General features: G+C 40.8%; 1 protein-coding gene across 1 annotated transcript in view; it reads left to right on the forward strand.

Annotated features, from left to right (window-relative positions):
- Positions 1-326: 326 nt before the first annotated feature.
- NRP1 (neuropilin 1) overlaps positions 327-21,077 on the forward strand; it is a 139,670-nt gene continuing 118,919 nt past the window's right edge. Inside the window, exons 1-3 of the mRNA XM_075827471.1 lie at positions 327-618; positions 1,793-2,165; positions 5,464-5,644. Of these exons, the coding sequence (XP_075683586.1) occupies positions 2,093-2,165; positions 5,464-5,644 (254 nt within the window). The 5' untranslated portion in view covers positions 327-618; positions 1,793-2,092. The remainder of the gene's footprint in view (positions 619-1,792; positions 2,166-5,463; positions 5,645-21,077) is intronic.

Genomic DNA, 21,077 nt, shown 5'->3' on the forward strand with positions numbered 1-21,077 from the left:
GTGAAGGCAGATCTGCAGGGTGGAAGTCTCATTGACATGTTCTTTTAACTCTTTCCTTTCCAGGGGGCACACTGATGCCAACCAAAGGAGCAGCTCCTCCTGACCACGACCTGCATTTGCAGCGCTTGCCCATCATTACCTTTATGGCTCACCCCCCTCTGCATGAGTTACATTGGAGAACAGCTGTTATTGTACAGCCAGCCTCTACCTACAAACACTGAGAGAGCTGTGAAGAAGTGACTGATCTGCACAGTCATCAGAAAAGAAGGTCCTTCCCTCCTCCCCAGTGATCATCCTCCTCCTCCTCCAGCCTTCTCCTCCTCCTCCTTAGCTTGCTGGGTTGCACATCATACCCTCCTAGCTGATAGCACCAGCTTGTTCTTCAGAGAGGCTCTGACTGTGACTCTCTCAGCTCCCACTCTGCTCATGTTCCCCCCATCCCTTCTGTGCTGAGAAAACTGTGATCTTACAAACCCTTCCAAGGACCTGCATGTACAACCACTACAAACACACAGCAGCCAGCTATATACCTCAACAAGGACACTCATCCTTATATTCACTGACTTACAACCCATCACCCTGCCATGGCATCTTCACCATAAGGGGGATCATCTGAAGGTAAACTGCATTTATGTCTATATTCATGTATTAAAATCTATGCATGGCAGTTTGCTATCCACACTCCATCCTAGAATACACAGCCTATGTGCAGATGCATGAACTAGAGCAACACTATGTCTGCAGAAATCTATGGCATAAGCTTGCCATGCGTAAAGGGCATGCAATGTACCCAAACTTAGCACTTGTTATCTGCTAGTGTGTCTGACTGGTGACACCCAGCAGCTTCTTTATCTTAATGTGGACTATGTATAATCCTGCTGACAGATCTGCTCACTTTAAGTGTGGCTTAGCAAGCAGTGACATGGACCAAGAGCTCCAGATGTGCCACCGGTCAGCAGCAGCATCAGCCTTCTCCTCTTGTCTGTCTTCTTCTTATATTTAATGCTGGGTTTTTGGAGGTGCACCTTGGGGGTTAGAAGAAGCAGTGGTTTGTAAAATGAAGAAATGCACTGAGAGCAATGAGACTGCCTTTAATTACAGAGCTTGTTACCTGATGCAGATGGGCAGGTCATGCCTTGTCAGTTTCACTTGGGTTTACCTGGCACGGGGACTGCCCTCAATAATGTGCTGCAGACCTCTGGGGTTTCTCTAAACAGTGGAAGTTCAGCGCTTGGGTGCATTAGTTCCCTTATATTTGAGTCATTCTACAATCTGTGGTCAGTGATCCTGAGAGATACAGAAAGACTGATGGTTTCCAGCTAAGGAGGGAGGGTGCATGTAATACTTGTAGTATAGTCCCTGCTACCTGTTATAGATATCATCCATGGGTGCAGATAGTTCTGTATGTTTGTAGGTTTGGGGGTTTGTTAATAGGGGGACAGTATTTGAATGTGACTCATCTCAGATCAAAATTCCATTACATTTGGATGCTTTGGTTGGGGTGCTTTCTGAGCAGAGTAGAGACATACTCCTTGGCACTCTATGTATGCCTTGATGCTGGCTCAGCTGCCAGTCCTAGCCCAGTAAGACCCTCTATATAACAAAGGGACCTGAGACTGGAGTTTGCCCAGATGCTGCTTGCACACACTGCCTGAAAGAGCTCCCAGGGATATACATGTAAAGGAGACAAGTCATTAGCTTTTCTACTCTTGTGAGAGCTCTGGTGGCTCTGTGCTGTGCTGTGCAGCTGCTCATTAATCATATTTTTGTCCTTCCTTCCTTATTTCTCCAGGAAAGCAAGGAGTCATTTGGTTTCCTTACCAGTTCCCAAAGTGGCTTAAGGAGGAGCTTGTATTTTCTTTCTTTTTTTCTTTCTTCCTATTTGGAGATGGTAACAGAACACAGAAGACATCACCAAGTAGTGGAGGAAACCATGAAGTGAATGACAGGATACAGGACACTGCAAACATTAAGGCACAATAGTCCCTGCTTTTTTAGGACATATTTTTGTGTTTTCCTGGAACTGGACTAAGGAATATAGGATTTGCAAGGAGATTGTTATCACTTGTGTTGTTACCGATCCAGCCAGAGGATGCATAGCGGGCTGGTCTTCTTCTGCTGCTGCTGGGTGATGTTCATCCGTTTAACCAGTGCTACTAAGGAAGGTGAGTCTTCCAGATGTTCCCATCCATTCAGTGATATAAACCAATCTGCTCACAGTGGAGCTCTCCCAGGCTCATCTATCACTATTACCCTGTTATCATGCTGCACTTTATTACATATAAACATCACTGGGCTGTAGTAAGTGCTGAGCAGTTTGTGCCTGGTATTTCAGACTAAACAGAAAAAGTTGTGAATTTCTGCTTGATTTGTATTAAACATTTCTTCCAGATACATATATGACTATATTTCTGACAGCTCTGAGAATATGTTACTTAAATTACTTTTGTTGTTGTTATTATTATTATTATTATTATTATTATTATTATTATTATTATTATTATTATTATGCAATATAACTGAACTATTATGGTTTGATTGGTGTTTACATAACATTAGTTGTATATTGAATGAGTTATATTGTACACAAAAGTTTAGGTAAAATTTGCATCAGGAGTGTCCAGAATTGAGCTTTTTTTGTGTAGAGTATTAATATGTGTAAGCCAATAGGAATGAAGTGTTTAGTAAATATAAAAGCTCTGTTATCAGACAACTTGTGGAATAGCAACAAGGGAAACCTGGTAATGGTAAATGATTTCAGTATAAATGGTGACTAGGTATCTAGCCATTAGGTGTAAGTTAGTCATCATTAGACTCTGTATTTGCCAGTGTTGTCTATGGTTACTCCTGATTTTGCCTTATTGGTATCATGATGGATAAGGAGCGATTTAATAAATTGAGAATAATGGACTGGGCACATTCTTGCCAGGAAATAGCTGATACAGAGCTGCACTTTGCTAAACCGTATTACTTGCAGACACTATTATCTTCTAAGCGGAGCAGTTAGGGACTGTTTAATGACCTTAGTGGAGTCAGTCATGCCATTAACCCACAATGCAAAGTAACAGACCTCTAAGATGAAGCTCCCAGCATCCAGATACCACTGTCTCTAAAATTAATTCATTAGGAGTATTTAGGCCTAATGGTCAAAGGCCAGTACTAGCGACTCCTATTAATGTCCTGTGTTGGTGAAATTGAGCAAAGCCAGATACAAACTTGATTATCTTATTACTATGTGACTTTTACAGAAGTCACAGATTAAGGATCATTGATGGTACGGGATCCTGTGTTAATGTTGACTGTTAAAGTGACTCTGTCAAGTGACTGGGAACAAGACTGCTTTATGTCACTTGTCTAACAGATGCCATATCCCTCTGCCATACTGTTTTCTAGGATAAGGAGGAGGCTTTAATGAGACCTTATTACTTCCAGAGTCCTATCCACAGTCAGTATGAGACTCTCTTAGCAGATGTATCTCAGTCTGTACCTTCTGGAAATTGAAAGACATCTTTCAAGACTGAAAACAATGTCAGTTCTTCGGCTTATACACATCCTATGTGTTTATTAGAAGTTTACCCCCCACTTGCGCCTTCTCAGACAGTGAACACTTTGCTTAACAAACACTATAATGAAACTCATATTTCTCACTTTAATTCTTGACAAGCAGCATCCACAACGCTGGTAGCTCTATGCATTTTTCATGTGCATATCCTTTCATTTCCAATTGACCTGGTTTTGGTGTAATAAAAATCTGTACATTTAGAAATTCACGCTGAGAGCCAGGGATGCTATTTCCCTTCCATAGGGAATCTATTAGGGCACGGAATAAAAAAATGAAAAAAACACTGTCCACATCATTAATGAGACAAGCCATGTGTATAGTCTTAGCGCCTCATTGGTGCTGTGCTGTTTACCTTAACAGTCCATGCATCTGGATGGTTATAATATAAATTGCACTAGGCAAATGCTGACAGATCCTTGTTATTCTGCATTGGAGAGGCTAAAAAAACATCCATGCACAATGCATCTGCACAGGCAGCCATATAGATGTATGGATTTGTCTATGATACGACCAATAATGAGCCATCATAATGATAATTTCTATTTCTTTCCTTTTGTTTATATAATGCCAACATACCCTGTAAAGGCGTGATCATCACTTACATCAGTCACTGTCTCTATTGGGGCAACCAATCTAATTTCCCTATCTCAAACACACACACTAGAGCTATAGAAAACGAACGCATACAATCTGTTAAAAACCCATCGAATCATGACGAACATTCATCAGATTTGTTCTAAATTTTGTATTGAATTAAGTAATGGTGGGCCTGATGAGGCGTGAATGGTAACTCGCCATGAGGCACATTGAACAACCATTTATAGATTGTCAGTAGACAATAAGACATGCCCAAAGTAGTTTGCATCATTATTGTTTATGTATGGGGCACTGAGTTCATCTAAAACTATTGAGAACCGATCAAGAAGGGAAATAAGATTATCTAGAATCGTAGCTAGATTTTCCTTCACCTGAGGCAAAGATTACATGCATTATCTTAATACCCTGGCGAGGCAGAATGGCTTGTTGGTGCCACCCTGGCAAAACTACACCCCTGAGACTAACAGTTTTACCCCAAAATCTATTCTGTCTATGACCAGCATCATGGACAAGAGTGACAAAATAGTCTGTCTATCCTGCATCTCCGCAGCTTGGCTTGTTCTGTCTCATTCCCCATTTATTTCATTTTGTAAGTACTTTCCCTCCTTAGACATGTATGGGAGTTTGAAAGTCCATTCAGCATACTGTAGCTTTCATGTTTGCTAGATGTTCAGTGAGACAAGGCTAGAGGAATCTGCTGCTTTGATCTACTTAACTCTGTGGGGTAAGATAAAAAAGTGTTTAGTGTCTGGTCTAGGCTCCAATAAAGGTGATAAAGGTCCTACACAAGTCATACATAGCTGCACATTGGTTGGGGTAATGAGACAAAGGATGGGTCTGCTTTGAGCTTAAACAGATACTGATGGTAAATGACCCAGCAAAAGGGTTTATCATTTAAAGACAGCGCAGGGGGGGGGGGGAGGGCAGCCTGTATCTTTTTAGTGCATAGCCACTTAAACCATGTTCACTAATGAGATTACACCGCTCAACAATAATCTAGACTCTGAAGAGCCCCTGAGACTCGTTCACTGCTGAAGACTGAGCCATGGCTTCTTTTTAGGGAATGAATCCTTATTATATTATATTGTCTGTTCATTTAGATCACAGGTTCCAATTAGACCAGAGAAGGCCTACTGCTATTTAGTTGACATTTTAGTACATTAACATTTAAATAATTTTTCCCCAGACAAGAACAAAAAAACTGGAGCTGAAAATATATAACCAATTAGAGATCCAATTATATGGATCTATCAGTGACTCCCAAAGTGACAATTCTGATTTGCACTTCTTATTTTTTAATGCAGACAAGTGTGGTGAAACTATACTGATCGAGGAGCCTGGTTATGTTGTCTCCCCTGGATATCCAAATTCATACACCCCTTCCCAGAAATGTGAATGGATATTAAAGATAAAGTCGCCCAAACGGGATCAGAGGATTCTTATCAACTTCAACCCTCACTTCGATTTAGAAGACAGAGAATGCAAGTAAGTGGGATCTGTCTGTATAGTCTTGGGCGCCATCTGCTGGTGGATGGAAAGAACAATCACTACATAACTTCTATATGTGTCATTTATTGATTATCTCTAGTCTAAAAGCCATGTCAGATGATTTGCTGAAGGTTATTATATGAAATTATTTATTTATTTTCATACTGAGGTATGTTGTTATTATTACCTACCACATATTGCCTGGCATTCCTATAATTTATTTTTCCCTTTTCAATTGAGAGATAAAAACTTAAATGGTATAAACAGTATATGTCTTTCTGCTGTGGCTATCCTCTGGAAAATATCTGCAAGCTTTGGAAAATATTGAGTTAACAAAAGTGCCTGATACTATAGATTGTTTCAATCGATAGTATTTGTTTATTGCATTCTTGATACATTGTTTCCATATTTCATAAAGCCTGGGGAAAGAAAATCTTAATCTTGAAAGGTTGCTTAGAAAGTGTGCTGCTTGGTGTACCCCTCTATAAGATTCAGATAGAAATATGCAAAAAAGATGCACTTGAGCTCCATCCACTTCAGGCTTTATTCAGAGCTCACCACCATCCTATTATCTTCAATGTGCTGATCTCTGTTTGGCAATGAAATAGTTAATATGTACCGATCCATTCTGATTGGCTCCTCCAGCACCTGTTGCTGGCTTAAGGTGTTTTACTTTTTTCTTTTGGTTTATCTCCACCAGAGAGAGATGCTGGCCACCAATGCAAAATCAATATCAGCACCCGCCACCTACCATGGGCCATTTATAAACTGGTGTCTTCTTATGTGGTAGAGGGACTTTTGGGCCCCTTAGACCCCAGGGCCTGGGTGCGACTGCTGCCTCTGCACCCCTTAGGCTGAGTTCACACAAGGCGAATACAGAGGCAGATATGGGGCGGAATTCCGGGCGAAAAACCGCACCAAACCGTGGTGCAGTTTTTCGCCCAGAATGTCCGATGTGGAAATCTTTAGCACTTAGCCGGCCTGCTAGCAGGCCTTCCTCCTGGGATGATGTTTCTTCGCAGGAGACCGCTGCAGCCTGTGATTGGCTGCACGGCGGTCACATGGGATGAGGCGTCATCACAGGAGGCCGGTCCCCCGCTGTAATCCAGGCCGTCCTCTTGGTATGACGTTTTATCGCATTTGACCACTGCTACAGCCTGTGATTGGATGCAGCGGTCGCAAGAGATGAAACGTCATCCCAGAAAGCCGCCCTGGAGGGAGGAACACAGACTCCTCCTGGGTAAGTATAGGATTTTTTTATTTTCAGAGTTGCGTTTTTTTGTGGCGGAATCGCTGCGAACCCGCCGCAAAAATTGCAACAACTGCTATTTGTTGCAGGATTTACCATTAATGGGGAAAACCCGCAACAAATAATCAATACAATTAACATGCTCTGGAATAAAATTACGCACGGCAGGTCAATTTCTGATCTCAGTATTTACGCAGCGCGTGGATGAGATTTGTTTTATCTCATCCACTTTGCTGCTACTGTGTTTGCTGCGGATTTTCCGCAACAATTCCATGGCGGAAAAACTGCAGTAGTTACGCAACGTGTCAACTGACCCTAATGCTACACCCCTGGTCTCAACCATTCTAGATTGACTGTGGTTGACATTTTATTGAATCTATTGCTTTGGGTCTTGTCTCTTACATTAGTGTTGGTAGACATAGGTACTGATCAAGCCAAGTCTATACATGCAGCAAATCTAGCCAGACATGTAATATGATAGATAGATAGATAGATAGATAGATAGATAGATAGATAGATAGATAGATAGATAGATAGATAGATAGATAGATAGATAGATAGATAGATAGATAGATAGATAGATAGATAGATAGATAGATAGATAGATAGATAGATTAGATAGATAGATAGATAGATAGATAGATAGATAGATAGATAGATAGATAGATAGATAGATAGATAGATAGATAGATAGATAGATAGATAGATAGATAGATAGATAGATAGATAGAGCACTGCACAGAATATATAGATCAGGGGCTGATGTTTTCATGTAGCAGACACTTCATTTCTAGATTGGTATACTATTCAGCATAAACCAGGATCATGAAATGCATTGTGTATATTGATCTGGTCAGGTGTCTTGTTGTGTCTGATTTCATTGCATAGAAGGCAGTCCCGGCTTACAGGTGTAATAAATCTGCCTCCATCCCTAGAAAGACGTGGATTGAATTGTGAGTGAATATGTGACTAGGATGCCGTATGCCTAACACTTGTTCTCCATTTGCATAATATCATATAGAAAGAAGGATGTTATTTAGCGCTGCATAGTAATATGTATTTTTCATTATACTTCATTAGACCAGAAACAACTAAAGTATTTTTTCATTATATTGGGGTCCTTTCCTGCTAGTCTTAAACTCCTGCAAACATGTTGCTTCATGATGATAACCTGAGATTAGGGCATTTCCTGCTAATCTGAGGCTGGGTTCACACGTGGCGGAATTTCACTTGAATTCGCAGCGGAGCCGTTTCTCCATTGACTTCCACTTAAATTTAGAAGTGTTCGTTTAGACGATGCGTAAAATTCCGCTGCGGAGCATAGGCTGCGGAGCGTAATTTGGTGTCCGCAGCATGCTCTGTCTGTTGCGGAGCAGTGGCGGACTGGTTGCGGACTCATGGCGGAATTTCTCCATTGACTTCAATGGAGATTCTAAATTCCGCAATGAAGTCCGCAGCTGTCATGCACATGTTATGTGTGCTGCGGATGCGTCTTGCTTTTTTAACATGACATTTCTTCATTCTGGCTGGACCTATGTATTTCTAGGTCTACAGCCAGACTGAGGAAGTCAATGGGGCTCCCGGAATTACGGGAGCGTTGCTAGGAGACGTCAGTAAATAGTCACTGTCCAGGGTGCTGAAAGAGTTAAGCGATCGGCAGTAACTGTTTCTGCACCCTGGACAGTGACTACCGATCCCAATATACAGCAACCTGTAAAAAAAATAGAAGTTCATACTTACCGAGAACTCCCTGCTTCTGTCTCCAGTCCGGCTTCCCAGGATGACGTTTCAGTCTAAGTGACGGCTGCAGCCAATCACAGGCTGCAGCGGTCACATGGACTGCCGCGTCATCCAGGGAGGTCGGGCTGGATGCCGAAAGAGGGACGCGTCACCAAGACAACGGCCGGTAAGTATGAAATTCGTTTACTTTCACTAGGGAAAGTGCTGTCCCTTCTCTCTATCCTGCACTGATAGAGAGAAGGGAAGCACTTTTACCGCAGTCCGCAGCAGCTAGTCCGCATCAATTTACTGCACATTTTGGGCAGATCCGCAGCCGTAATCCGCAACCCGGATTAGGTGCGGCATTGATGCGGACAGTTGCGGAGGAAATCCGCCACGTGGGGGCATGCCCTGACAATGGCAATTATTGTTGGATACTAAATTTAGGATCATGTGATTATAAATTACTGACGTTTATTGTATTTATATGTGAAAATATTGCAGAGCTGAATTTGACATTTGTCACTTCTATTATCACTATGTGCGTTTTTCTTAAAACTTTTGCAGAAAAAAATAACAGGACTGGTTTCTTCTATAAACAGCGCCATACTTGTTCATAGGTTGTGTCTGGTATTGCAGCCTTCACTTGAATGGAGCTGAGCTGCAATACCAGGTACAGCCCATGGACAAGTGTGGCACTGTTCAGGGAGGAGAGCGGCCATGTTTTTCTAATTTCACACAACCGCTTTAATTTAGCTCCCAATGCATAAACTATGCATCCACACATTTTGTACAGCAACCCTGCATGTCTAGATTTTCAATGTCAGTAATAAAATACCATTTACTCAACCATCGGTTTTTTTTAGCTCAGGAAGTGCCTCATTCGGGCCGGGGCACAGACCATGGATTAATGTCCTACACTTTGTATACGGACAATCTCCAGTGAAGGCTCCCGGCAGCATTGTCATTGATGAGAATGAGAAATGAAGGGTGTAACCATACAGAAATGAGATGCTCATTGTTGTGTACAAGTGGCATGCGTGAGGGAGCAGATCATATACAACTGGTAAACAGGGACATTCTCTCTCTCGGATCCGCTATTCCTTCCATCGCTGAGAAGCATGTGGTTCTTGGCACTTTTGGAAATTCCATCCAGCATTTTACAGGACTTTTAATTAGTTCCTAATGTTTCGTTCCGTAGAACTTCATCCACCGTGAGAGTTATTCAGCCATAAAATAAATACGTGGCTCATAAAGTAGTTGTATTAATGAAGACTGGTATGTTTATTTTTGGCCGGCCTCAGGCAAGGAGACTTGAAGCTTTGTAGCTCACTCATAAACATATGTGGCTGAAACTGGTAGGAGTTGTGCTCCGGGAACTTTATTACACGTAAAACTGACGTATTGATTGTACCTTCTGTAACATTATCCCTAGTAAGTTATACATCCATTATATAGCTTACCTGGGGTCCCCCACCCAGTCCTTCAGGGCCAAATCTGCTGTGATCCAGAGTTTGTGTTTTCACTTAGTTTTGAGTAGAAGCAGCCGTATGTTTTACTCTGTGACGTTACTATAGAGTATTCCGGATCTACACAGTGATAATATATATATACATGTTGCTCTTGTGGAGTTGAGGCATGTGTTTCATTTACTGAACAAATGTTTATCAAATTACATAATTTGTCAAGAACTCATTGTATAAGTGAGGCTAGAGGCACAGAGTGCCTCAACTCAGCCATATTACTAGGAGGATATTTAAGTATACTCTCCTGGATGTTTTGATACCATAATATTGTGGAATGAAATGTTGATGTGATATACATATTAGTGATCAGGGACATATTGTCAAGTCGGCCCCATAGCAAAATTCAAAATGGGATCCCCATGATATTCTGGATCATTTTTTCTTATAACTCTATGTTGTTCCGTTCCTCTGTTATTCCTCCTAGAAATTAAAGTAAATTGACAACTGTGTTACCAGTTGGGTGTCCCTACAAAGTCTGACACCGTCCAATCAGTGCTGACATAGTAAAACTGTGTAGAGACACGCCCCTTTGACAATGGGAATGGTAACAACCAGTTGTCAATTTATTCATAAATTTCTAGCAGGCTAGGAGGAGTAACAGAGGAATGGCACCCAGCAGAGTTCTAAAAAAAAAATATGTTTCACAATTGTTATTTAATGGGGAATATAAATATTAAGTAAAATATACACATACCTATAGAATAACCCCATACCTATGTAAAATTACCCTATACCTATAGAATAAGTGTTCACTAAAGCAAACACGCCACTATGGGGGGGTTAAAAGTTCCTTTTCACATTTTTGGGATATTCAATTTACACAATATTCTGTTAAAACAGTCCAATGATTAACCAACAGGAGAGTTTATAATTAACTTTTTGGACAGTTTGCCCGCTGGCCATGATTGACCTGAGTCAACGGCCTTTTACTTCATCTTTAGAAATTAAGAGTTACCCCCCCCCCCCCCCATTGCCCTGTTCTCACTGGGAATTCTAGAAATGCATTGCCCTAACTACTATGTCTGGTCATGGAGAACGTTCCTGCGTGTTGCCTTCTTCATGTAACCCAACAGCTGGCAGTAATGAACCAGAGCCCTAATCTAAAGAAAACTTTCATCGGTATCACTAGCACTAAGCAAACAATGTACAAAGTGATGTCACTGTGAAGATAACAGCGGATTTTATTATCCCACCGCCTGGAAAGTGGACAGGGGTTTTTTGCTCTCGTGCAGTTGTCAGTTTTCTCCATAAAGAGAGATAAGGTGATGTTGTCCATGAGTTTTCTGTCTCCAGCTAAAGTTAGATATGGATGAGGAATGTTAACGTATTACTGCACAAATACTCCAGGGTTACTCATTGAACGAGCCGGAGGGGGTTTAATAGGTTTCTTTCTATCGGCTCTGCTGCAATAACTGTTCAATAAAACAATGGCTATAATGAGATGAGGTCAGATCTAAGACTTGCACATTACGGCGTCACTCATAGATCTCATCAGTGCATGATATAGGACATTGGCTTTTATAGTGTAGATCAATAAGCTCATGGGTCCTGATGCATTTACCATCTTATGCCCTTGTCTTTCTTTAGAGGGGTAACTTAAGCTCACGGAACTAATGGAAATTCTCTACCAGGGCCCCACCTGACATAAGCCATTTATAATAATACTGGTGTCTTCTTATGTGGCAGAGAGGCCTTCATGCCCTATCAGCCACCATGGCCCATGTGCGACCACTACCTTCATATCGCCTATAGCTATGCCCCTATCTTTCCTCACTGGCCAATAGTAGTGTTACTGATCTCCTGTGTAGCCTGTGGGCAATCCAGACATAAGTCCTGGGTGTAATCGCGCCTCTGTAACACTTATTACTACACCAATGAATATAAGAGAGCGCACCAGGCAGATGCCAGGACCTTCACGGGACTAGGGGGGGCTATGGCAATCTGGGTAAACATGTTCTACACATGTCAGGCTGAGGGTGTGGGGCCATTTGTGCCTCTGTCACCCACAAGCACCTGGAGCCAGCCCAAATATAGATAATAGTGTAATGAGCAGTCAAAATGGTTTTGCTATAATGAGAATTGGCAACTTAGGCTGTGTTCACATCTCCGCTGAGGGGTTCCGTCGGAGGTTTCCGTGGGGTTATCCCCTCAGCAGAAAGGCAAACGGAAACCTCAGCTTCCGTTTCCCTCACCATTGAACTCAATGGTGACAGGAACCTAGCTAATGGTTTCCATCTGTCACCGTTGTGACAGGTTTCCATCGTTTTGACAGGATCAATAGTGTAATCGACTGCGCTATTGATTCCGTCCAAAACGATGAAACCCTGTCACAATGGTGACAGACGGAAACCATTAGCTAGGTTCGTGTCACCATTGAGTTCAATGGTGAGGGAAACGGAAGCTGAGGTTTCCTTTTGCCTTTCCGCTGATGGGTTAACCCAACGGAAACCTCAGACGGAACCCCTCAGCGGAAGGACAGCGGTGATGTGAACAGGCCCTTAAAAAGTGACTCATTCAAGGGGTCCACTTTGGTTCCTCAGAGATAAGTTGATTACAGATTGTCCCACTTCTGAGGCCCCCAGCAATCAGCTTTAATCTGTGGGTTGCTTGGTAGCAAGTGTTCATTTTCCCTGCAGCGCCACTACAGGAGAAATTAGTCATTGCTCAGTTATTATTGAAATTAATGGTTGTCCGTGCAATGCATGGACATGCTGGGACCTCCAAAGCTAGAGACACTCTTTGTAGTAAGTCCCTGCTCTGGCTAATAGAGGAGGATCATGAACAGGAGACCCCAATTTTTTTATTCACAATACCCTAATAATATATACGAAAATGGGTTTTCAAAACCTGACAACCTGTGATAGGTGAGGCAGCATGGTATTTGTTTGTTGTAATAAATACCTTTTCCATTCTTGCATCTACATACAGAAATGTGGAAATTAATATATATATATATATATATATATATATATATATATATATATATATATATATATATATATATCTCAGCATGACCTGTATATGAACTATCCCAGACATATCTACAATGGAAGCATTTTACTCAGTCCGTACTTCCTCGTGACGATTTATGGCTAGACCGTCTTGCGTGAGAATTCAGGAGGGCACTGAAATTAATAATTTGCTTTGCTTGGTATAAACACATGCATGATGGTTATAAATTGTTATTATACATTTACGCACATAGTTGTATACTATAAAAGTGATATTTATTGGAGCGGTAAACATGATTGCATTTGATAGAGTGCTCTGCATTTACAATTCCCTTTCTATTTCCCAGCAAACTGTATCAGTGTGATCATTTACAATGTCTTGTGACAAATGCTGCTGAGGAAGAACTAGATGTTACCATCGGGTCAGATGTCATCATCTAGGGAGCTATAAAAATTTCACAGACACTGCATTATGGAAGCTGGAAAGAGGCTTAATGTCTATAAGTTTATGCTGTATATAAAAACATTAAGGGGGTTGTACAAGTTTAAAAAACATGGCTGCTTTCTATCGAAAACAGCACCACACCTGTCCACAGGTTGTGTCTGGTATTACAGCTCAACCACATACACGTCTTTCAGTTTAGAAAAACGACAGCTTAGTGGCGAATTGCAATGTACAAATATATAATTGGACAGTACAGAGATCTTTCTAATGATCTTTTTACACCTAGACCTGTAACTATGACGAGGGGGCATCCACTACGTCTAAAGGGAAGAAGGTTTCACCATAATTCTAGATGAGGATTCTTTACTGTAAGAGCAGTGAGACTATAGAAATCTCACCGGATGTTGTGATGGTTGGTTCAATGAGCAAGTTCAAGAGGTTAAGAGGGTCCTGGATGCCTTTCTCTAACATTTCAAGTTATGAGTACTAAATTCTGGAGATGGGACATTGATCTAGGGATTTATTCTAATTGTCATATTTGGAATTCCCCTAATGAGGCAATTCGCATCCACCTCATGGCTGTTTTTGCCTTCTTCTGGATCAACACGGTAGAATAATAGGTTTGACTTGATGAATCTGTGTCTTTTTTCAACCTTATCAACTATGTTACTCTGTACGGATCTATGTCAATGGAGCCTAACTGAAATATTAGACACAACCCATGGGCAGGTGTGATGCTGTTTTGGAAAAAGCAGCCCTGATCGTTTGTTTTTTCCGCACAACCGCTATAAGGCTCAAGTAAGAGTTTGGGAACGGTTATTCTGTGAATGCCAGGGTGGAGATAAACCAGAGAAAACAAGGTCTCACACTTTTCTTTTTTGGAATAGTTAATAGGAAGGGCTGGGATAATGGATGAGGGTATGGGGAATGATTGGTGAAGGTGACAGTTTGCTAAAATAGTTAATTGATTTCTGTCAAATCATTTATGTCTATCAATGGCATGAATGGTGAGAAGAATGGATTGCTGTAGTTTTTTGCTTTTCTATTGTGACCTATATTAGGGTTTCCTTGGATTCTCCACTAAAATGTAATCTTTACCGTTATATAAATTAGGGATACTACTAAGATAAGATACCACATACAACCTGTGGACAGGTGTGCTGCTGTTTTGGAAGAAAGCAGCCATGTTTATCTAACCCTGGACAACGGTTAAATGTTACTTCCATTAACTTAACCCAAACTAACATTGAACTGTTGGACTTCAAGACCCATATACTTTTGTATATTCAGAAAATTATGTGGTTTTGTGTAAATATTTGCCACTGATTAATTTCTATATAGTGGTCTTTTTTCTGAAACAGCTCTACAAATCCCCTGCTTAGACATTGGCGTTAAACATAAAATTCTATCTGCCTGCAGCCACCACTAGGGGGAGTGTAGGAGCTCACTGTATACTGTTTTATGATTGAGTTACATGTATATGCTGTAGATTTGGAGCTCTGTGTCAGAAAAACAGAGCTCTTATCCCTGTAAAGATTGATACATTATGAAACTTCTGAACAACAAAAATCTAGGACCTAAAACGAGATGATATTAAAATTGGACTTTGGCTTAAAGTAAAAATTTACATTTGGCACTTGAGCATGAAACGTCCAACTTAGCAGCAGCTGAATTCCTTGTTCAGTATTATAATATGCAGATTTTGGAACGGGATTTGCAGAAAGACTTATGACTTACAGTGACATGAAGCAGATCACATCCAATTCATACAAGGTTTAATACCTGCAAAACAGTAACAGCCCCGTAAACGATATAAGTATTTTTTTTCTTGGCAAATTATCTGACAGTCCTGATAAATAAACTTTATATCTAGAAACGGAAATATGTTTTCTGAAACAGTTGACTGTAGAGACACTTAGTTAAGATATGACATTTATCTCTTTCCAAGCCTGAGAATTGTTCCATCGTTGTCTTATGGAAGCAGTTTATATATAGCCGGCCATCAGCCTGACTGCCATCTTGCTTTGGTGCATGACTAACGCCTCGTTTTAATAGGACTTTCTTTCCAAATCATAAACCCGTGTAAAACGTTGCCTCTTATCGTAGAGTTCCAGTCTAGGGCAAACAGGTTTTATGCTGCTCGCTATATTTAGCACGGTGTAATTCTCACATTCTGCAGCAGCAAACACAGAATCTGATGAAGGCGAAAAACAACGACATTGTATTTGTGTTGGATGTTGAGACTCGAGCGTCTTACACTTCGCCAAACTGTGTTTTATCTGCTGGAAAGCCATTTAAGAGCTAATGCTTCAAAACTTCCCGGATTATCCTCCAATCATTCACGTATTTTGTTGCTGAAATTATGACAGAATATTATTTCTAGGCAATTACACCGGTGGCTCATGAATTAGCACATATTTAATAAGGAGTCGGGAGCAGGAGAGAGAAGTTGACATGTTCAGCAACAAAGGGTGTTAAAAGCTAATATTGCTGAAGTATGTTCCGGTATAAATTTTTAGTTTTTTCTGCTCTTAGTTTTTCTCAGATCGCTAAGAATTCTGGGGGAATTTGGTGAGGTTCACAAAAGTTGAAAGTGTAATTTTGGACAAAAATGGGGTGTTTGTTTTTTTTTTGATTGTTTTAAGCCCCTATTACACCGGACGATTTTGGCCGGTGCAGCGACCGCCGATCACCGAGACGTCGTTGATCAGCCGCTCGTTTGCTCCTGTCACAAGGAGCTATGGATGGGGATGATCAGTGAGTGAGCAGGAAGATATGCTGCCGACAATAATAATCTTTTACATTTTTAAAACGATGCGATCAGCAGATGATCGAGCGTTTGCTCGTTCTTCTGCTGATCACTGCCCTGTTTACACAGGACAATTATCGGCAACAAGCAGTCTATGAACACCTGTCTGCCCGATAATCGCCCAGTGTAAAACCCCCTTTAGAGTCAGTCATTGACTCCTCAAAACCTTATTTAGGGTCCCAAGATATGGGGATTCTGAGATTTCTTCCTGCCTGCTTTCTCAAGATTATAATAATCTTTATAATTTGTACAATGCCCCGTGTCCATATAATTCTCCCATCGGCCTAAAAAGGAGATGAGCTGCAATACCACACATGGTTCTTGTACAAGAGTTGTGAAGGTTCTGGAATAAAGCAGCCATGTTTTTTTTAATCTCCTACCACCCCTTTAAGTAGTCAGAACGATCTGTAGTAAAGTACTCCTAAAAACAAAGCAAAATCTGGCTTAAATTGAAGGAATAATGGTGGAAATTTGGCTTATAGTCAGTATTCAGGGCACTGAAGGCTGCAATCCTGTTAATCAACAATCTTCTCCATAGCCCGTAGTTTACCTCGTATGCAATATCTGTGAGGTATTGTGACAAATTACTCATTGTAAATTGCAATCAATTTTAATTAACCCAAAGTCTTTGGGTTTCCATAAATCATTTCTGACTATACACACACATAAACATCTGGTTATAACACAAACAGCTTGTGTGTGCACTTTTCATTGATCTAAATCGAATATATTTTCAATAAACCATATGCTGTAACATGCATGAACAGGCCTATGAAGGCCTACAGCACATCTCAGGTGGTTCCTATGTCTTTGACCACGCTGACGTGTGGAGCAGAGGAGACCGTATGCTTTTCTCCATCTTTCATTACTTTCCTTCTATAAACACAACTGATTAATGTGCAGTTGCGTGCGTGGCCCTGTGAACGCTCTTGGAAGGAATGTATACATTTACATAACTTGAAGGAATGCAGTGGACATAAAATTACCACATTCTTTCTCACTCAACTGTAACATCCTACAATATGGTTACTGCCTCTTTAAGAAAGGTCAAGTGTCAGTGAAAGTGTCACTAAAGGAAAATATGGAAACCCTGCACAGGTTCATACCAGTCATGGGGAACGCCATGGGGCTATCCTTATCTCAGGCTCTTTGCTCATCAGGGGTTCATAACTTTGATGGCAACTATGTTTCTATCTAAGGTTGACTAATTTAGAAAACTCATTTTCAAATACCTTATTAGGGAAGTCCCTCATTTGTGCCCCCCCCCCCCTCCATTAATCAAAGCAAAGAGTGGCTACAAAAAGCATCTTTCTTTGTGGAGGACCCAGCACGTCTATGCATTACTTGGACAGCCCATTGATTTCAATGGGTATCGTGCAATGCTTAATTTCCTCTGTGGTGGCACTGCAGGGAAATTGACCGCTTGCTGCAGGATTCCCCCAGAAATTACAGCTGATCACTGGCGGTCTAAGGAGCAGGACACCGTGTGATCAGCTTATTTTAGAGCTACCCTTGTAGCAAAACACTATTCAAATGGGACAGGCCTGTTTAAGGTGTTTAATAAACTCTCAAAACGGAACCATTGGGCGTAATCACAACTACTAAACAGCTCTCCCCGAGATTATCATAAAGAGCTTGCAATCTCTCAATATTAGCATTAACCGGTTGACTAATAATCCTTCTAAACACCTTTGCCCCTCCGTGATGGATCCTTAACGGGGTTTTGCCATAATCTATATTTATCACCTGTCCTCAGGATTGGTGAAAAGTATCTGGTCGGTGTGGGTGTGACCGCTGGTATCCCCACTGATCACTAGAACGGCCTCACCTTGCCGTTCCTGGGATCCCCATAGGAATGGAGCGGTAGTCCGCATGCTCAGCCACTGCCTTTGGCTGTCAAAGATAGCGCTCGGCAGCCCCGTAGAAATGAATATAGCGGTGGCCAGGCATGCGCATTACCACTGCATTCCTATGGGGCTCCCAGGAACGGCAAGGTTAGCCAGTTCTCGTGATCTGTGGATAGGTAATAAATAATGATTATGGGAAAACCACTTTAACCTCTTATAACAATTTTCAGCACATAAGTATACAAAATACAGAAGAATGTATCATATCCACATAACAGATAATGCATTAACCACAATCTGCTAAATTGAAGACTTGAATTGAATGAACATTAAAACATTCTACAGGGCATAGTTTTCCAACGCTGTATTAAACAACACATAAATAAAAAAACGGTAGTATATATTCTGGAATAAACCCATAATGAAGAGATGATTCTCAGATTGTTCTATTATAATGTCACTTCTTTATGAATTGTTATTGCCTGGCTTGGCAATTCACCTGTATATAAAGCCTCCCTTTTTATTCTTTTCTGTTTGGCTTGATTTAGAGTGTCATTTTTTTATTTGTTTGTTTGCAGCCGTTAAGTGGTTTTGCATAGTGATTTATCAGTCATAATCATTTAATTGTGGTTAGAAAAGTACAACCTTGCAAATGTACGGATACTTGGCAAGATGTAAATGCTACACAAGTGCATGTAATATTTGATTACACAAAGAAGCAGAAAGGCAAATTGTTCCGTATTCATCACTTAGAATCAATGCTGAATTGTAATGTGTGCTTTATTTTTGTTAAGATCCTCGTTTAAATCATTACTCTGTGCTCCCTGGCAAACATTTTTTATTTTTTTTTGCCTTCATCTGTTTGTTTTTCCCATGCTGATGGCTGGAAAGTAACAACTCAGTCTAAATGAGTGCTGGACACTGTCTTGTTTGCACCAGTTTTTCTTGTTTGTTTCATTAGAATAGGGTCTGTCCACTTTTTTTTATGTAAATCAATCACTGTTGTATAGTGTTGGCATTGAAGTAAGTGCCCAGCTAGCTAATGTTTTATAAACCAGGACGGAGCAGGTTGGAACAGCTTGAGATAATGCACCATGCAAGCTACACTACCATTAAACAACAAGTTACAGTACCTTCAAAAAGGTTTATTCGGGGGTCATAAATCCGGTTGGATCACACCACTAATCTCTCTAACTCTATATAAAGGTAAATTTATTTTTCCTAGAGCTATTTGAATGAGATTAAAAGGCCGTTAGACAAAGGACACAGGGCAGCTTTATAGCAGGACTGAGCGTCTAATGTTGGTTAATGTCCGTTATTACGGTTTCCTCAAGGTCCCTCCTCTGTAAACACTACAAGGAGTAATGAAAGAAAATGCTCAATAAACACACATCTTACATGTTTTCCCCAAAGCAGAATACTAGAGGTCATTTCATTTGTTGTAGTTCTTTATGTACGGTGGGAAATGTAATATTGCTATAGAAGACAAAAGGACATAGATGAGAAGTAAGGAAAAAAACTTGAATTGTAAGAAAATTATCTTTTTTTCTTTTACCTGAAATGTTGATTGGATGTTGACTGGAACTAGTTGAAAATCTGATGGCCAAGAGACAGCCAATTGGTGATCCTGGTCTATCCTGGTTCTAAATCAGATAAGTTGATGGGATCACATCTGCGTATGTATGTATGGTTGGGTTTCAGATGGAACGGTCATTAGATAAGATGCCACAGAAGAGAATACTTTGATGACTAGGCTTAAGGAGGCTCTGTCACCACATTATAAGTGCCCTATCTCCTATATAATCTTATCGGCGCTGTAATGTAGATAAGAGCAGTGGTTTTTATTTTGAAAAATGATAATTTTTGAGCAAGTTATGAGCAATTTTAGATTTATTCTAATTAGTTTCTTAATAGACAACTGGGCGTGTTTTTACTTTTTACCAAATGGGCGTTGTAAAGAGAAGTGTATGACGCTGACCAATCAGTGACCAATCAGTGACCAATCAGCGTCATACACTTCTCATTGTTCCAGCCCATTGTTACAGTGTGATTGTGCAGTGAAAGAAGCTGGGCTGGAACAATGAGAAGTGTATGACGCTGATTGGTCACTGATTGGTCAGCGTTATACACTTCTCTTCACAACGCCCACTTGGTAAAAAGTAAAAACACGTCCAGTTGATCATTAAGAAACTAATTAGAATAAATCGAAAAGTGCTCAAAACTTGGTCAAAAATGATCGTTTTTCAAAATAAAAACCACTGCTGTTATCTACATTACAGCGCCGATCACATTATGTACGAGATAGGACACTTATAATCTGGTGACAGAGCCTCTTTAAGACCTCATGAACTCAAGCTGTAGGCGCTCCATGTGCCTCCGAGTGGTTCTTTGTATGGCACAATAATTTAAAATTATTCTTCCTGACAAGTAACTCATAACCAATGTCTTATATAGCACGTCACACGTGTATAGATGCTGTATTATGGCTCCGTAGAACTTGCTTGTATACACGCTATATGTTGTACACACTATGTATATGTTGCTTGTATATACGCTAGGAGTCCTTGCCTCTCCGTGGAACTACTGTCCCGTACTGAAAACATGATTACAGTACGGGACAGTTTTCCCGCAGCGACGCACGGACTCCTAGCGCCATACATAACTATGATGCTAGGAGCCCGGCTCCCTGCAGTGTGTTCGGTCCGGGACTTGCGGCCGAAATACGTTCCGTCCTTTACGGACCGAACATGCTCGTGTGAATCCAGCCTAACACCCGAACCTCTTGTTGTTCTACTGAAAACTCTATGGTGATCTAAACTGTAAATTCATAGAAAAAAAAGAAGCGTCACTCCCCCAATGGTCGTATGAAAAAATTCTTTATTGC

Source organism: Rhinoderma darwinii, chromosome 5, assembly GCF_050947455.1.
Source record: "Rhinoderma darwinii isolate aRhiDar2 chromosome 5, aRhiDar2.hap1, whole genome shotgun sequence".
Taxonomy (NCBI): Eukaryota; Metazoa; Chordata; class Amphibia; order Anura; family Rhinodermatidae; genus Rhinoderma; species Rhinoderma darwinii.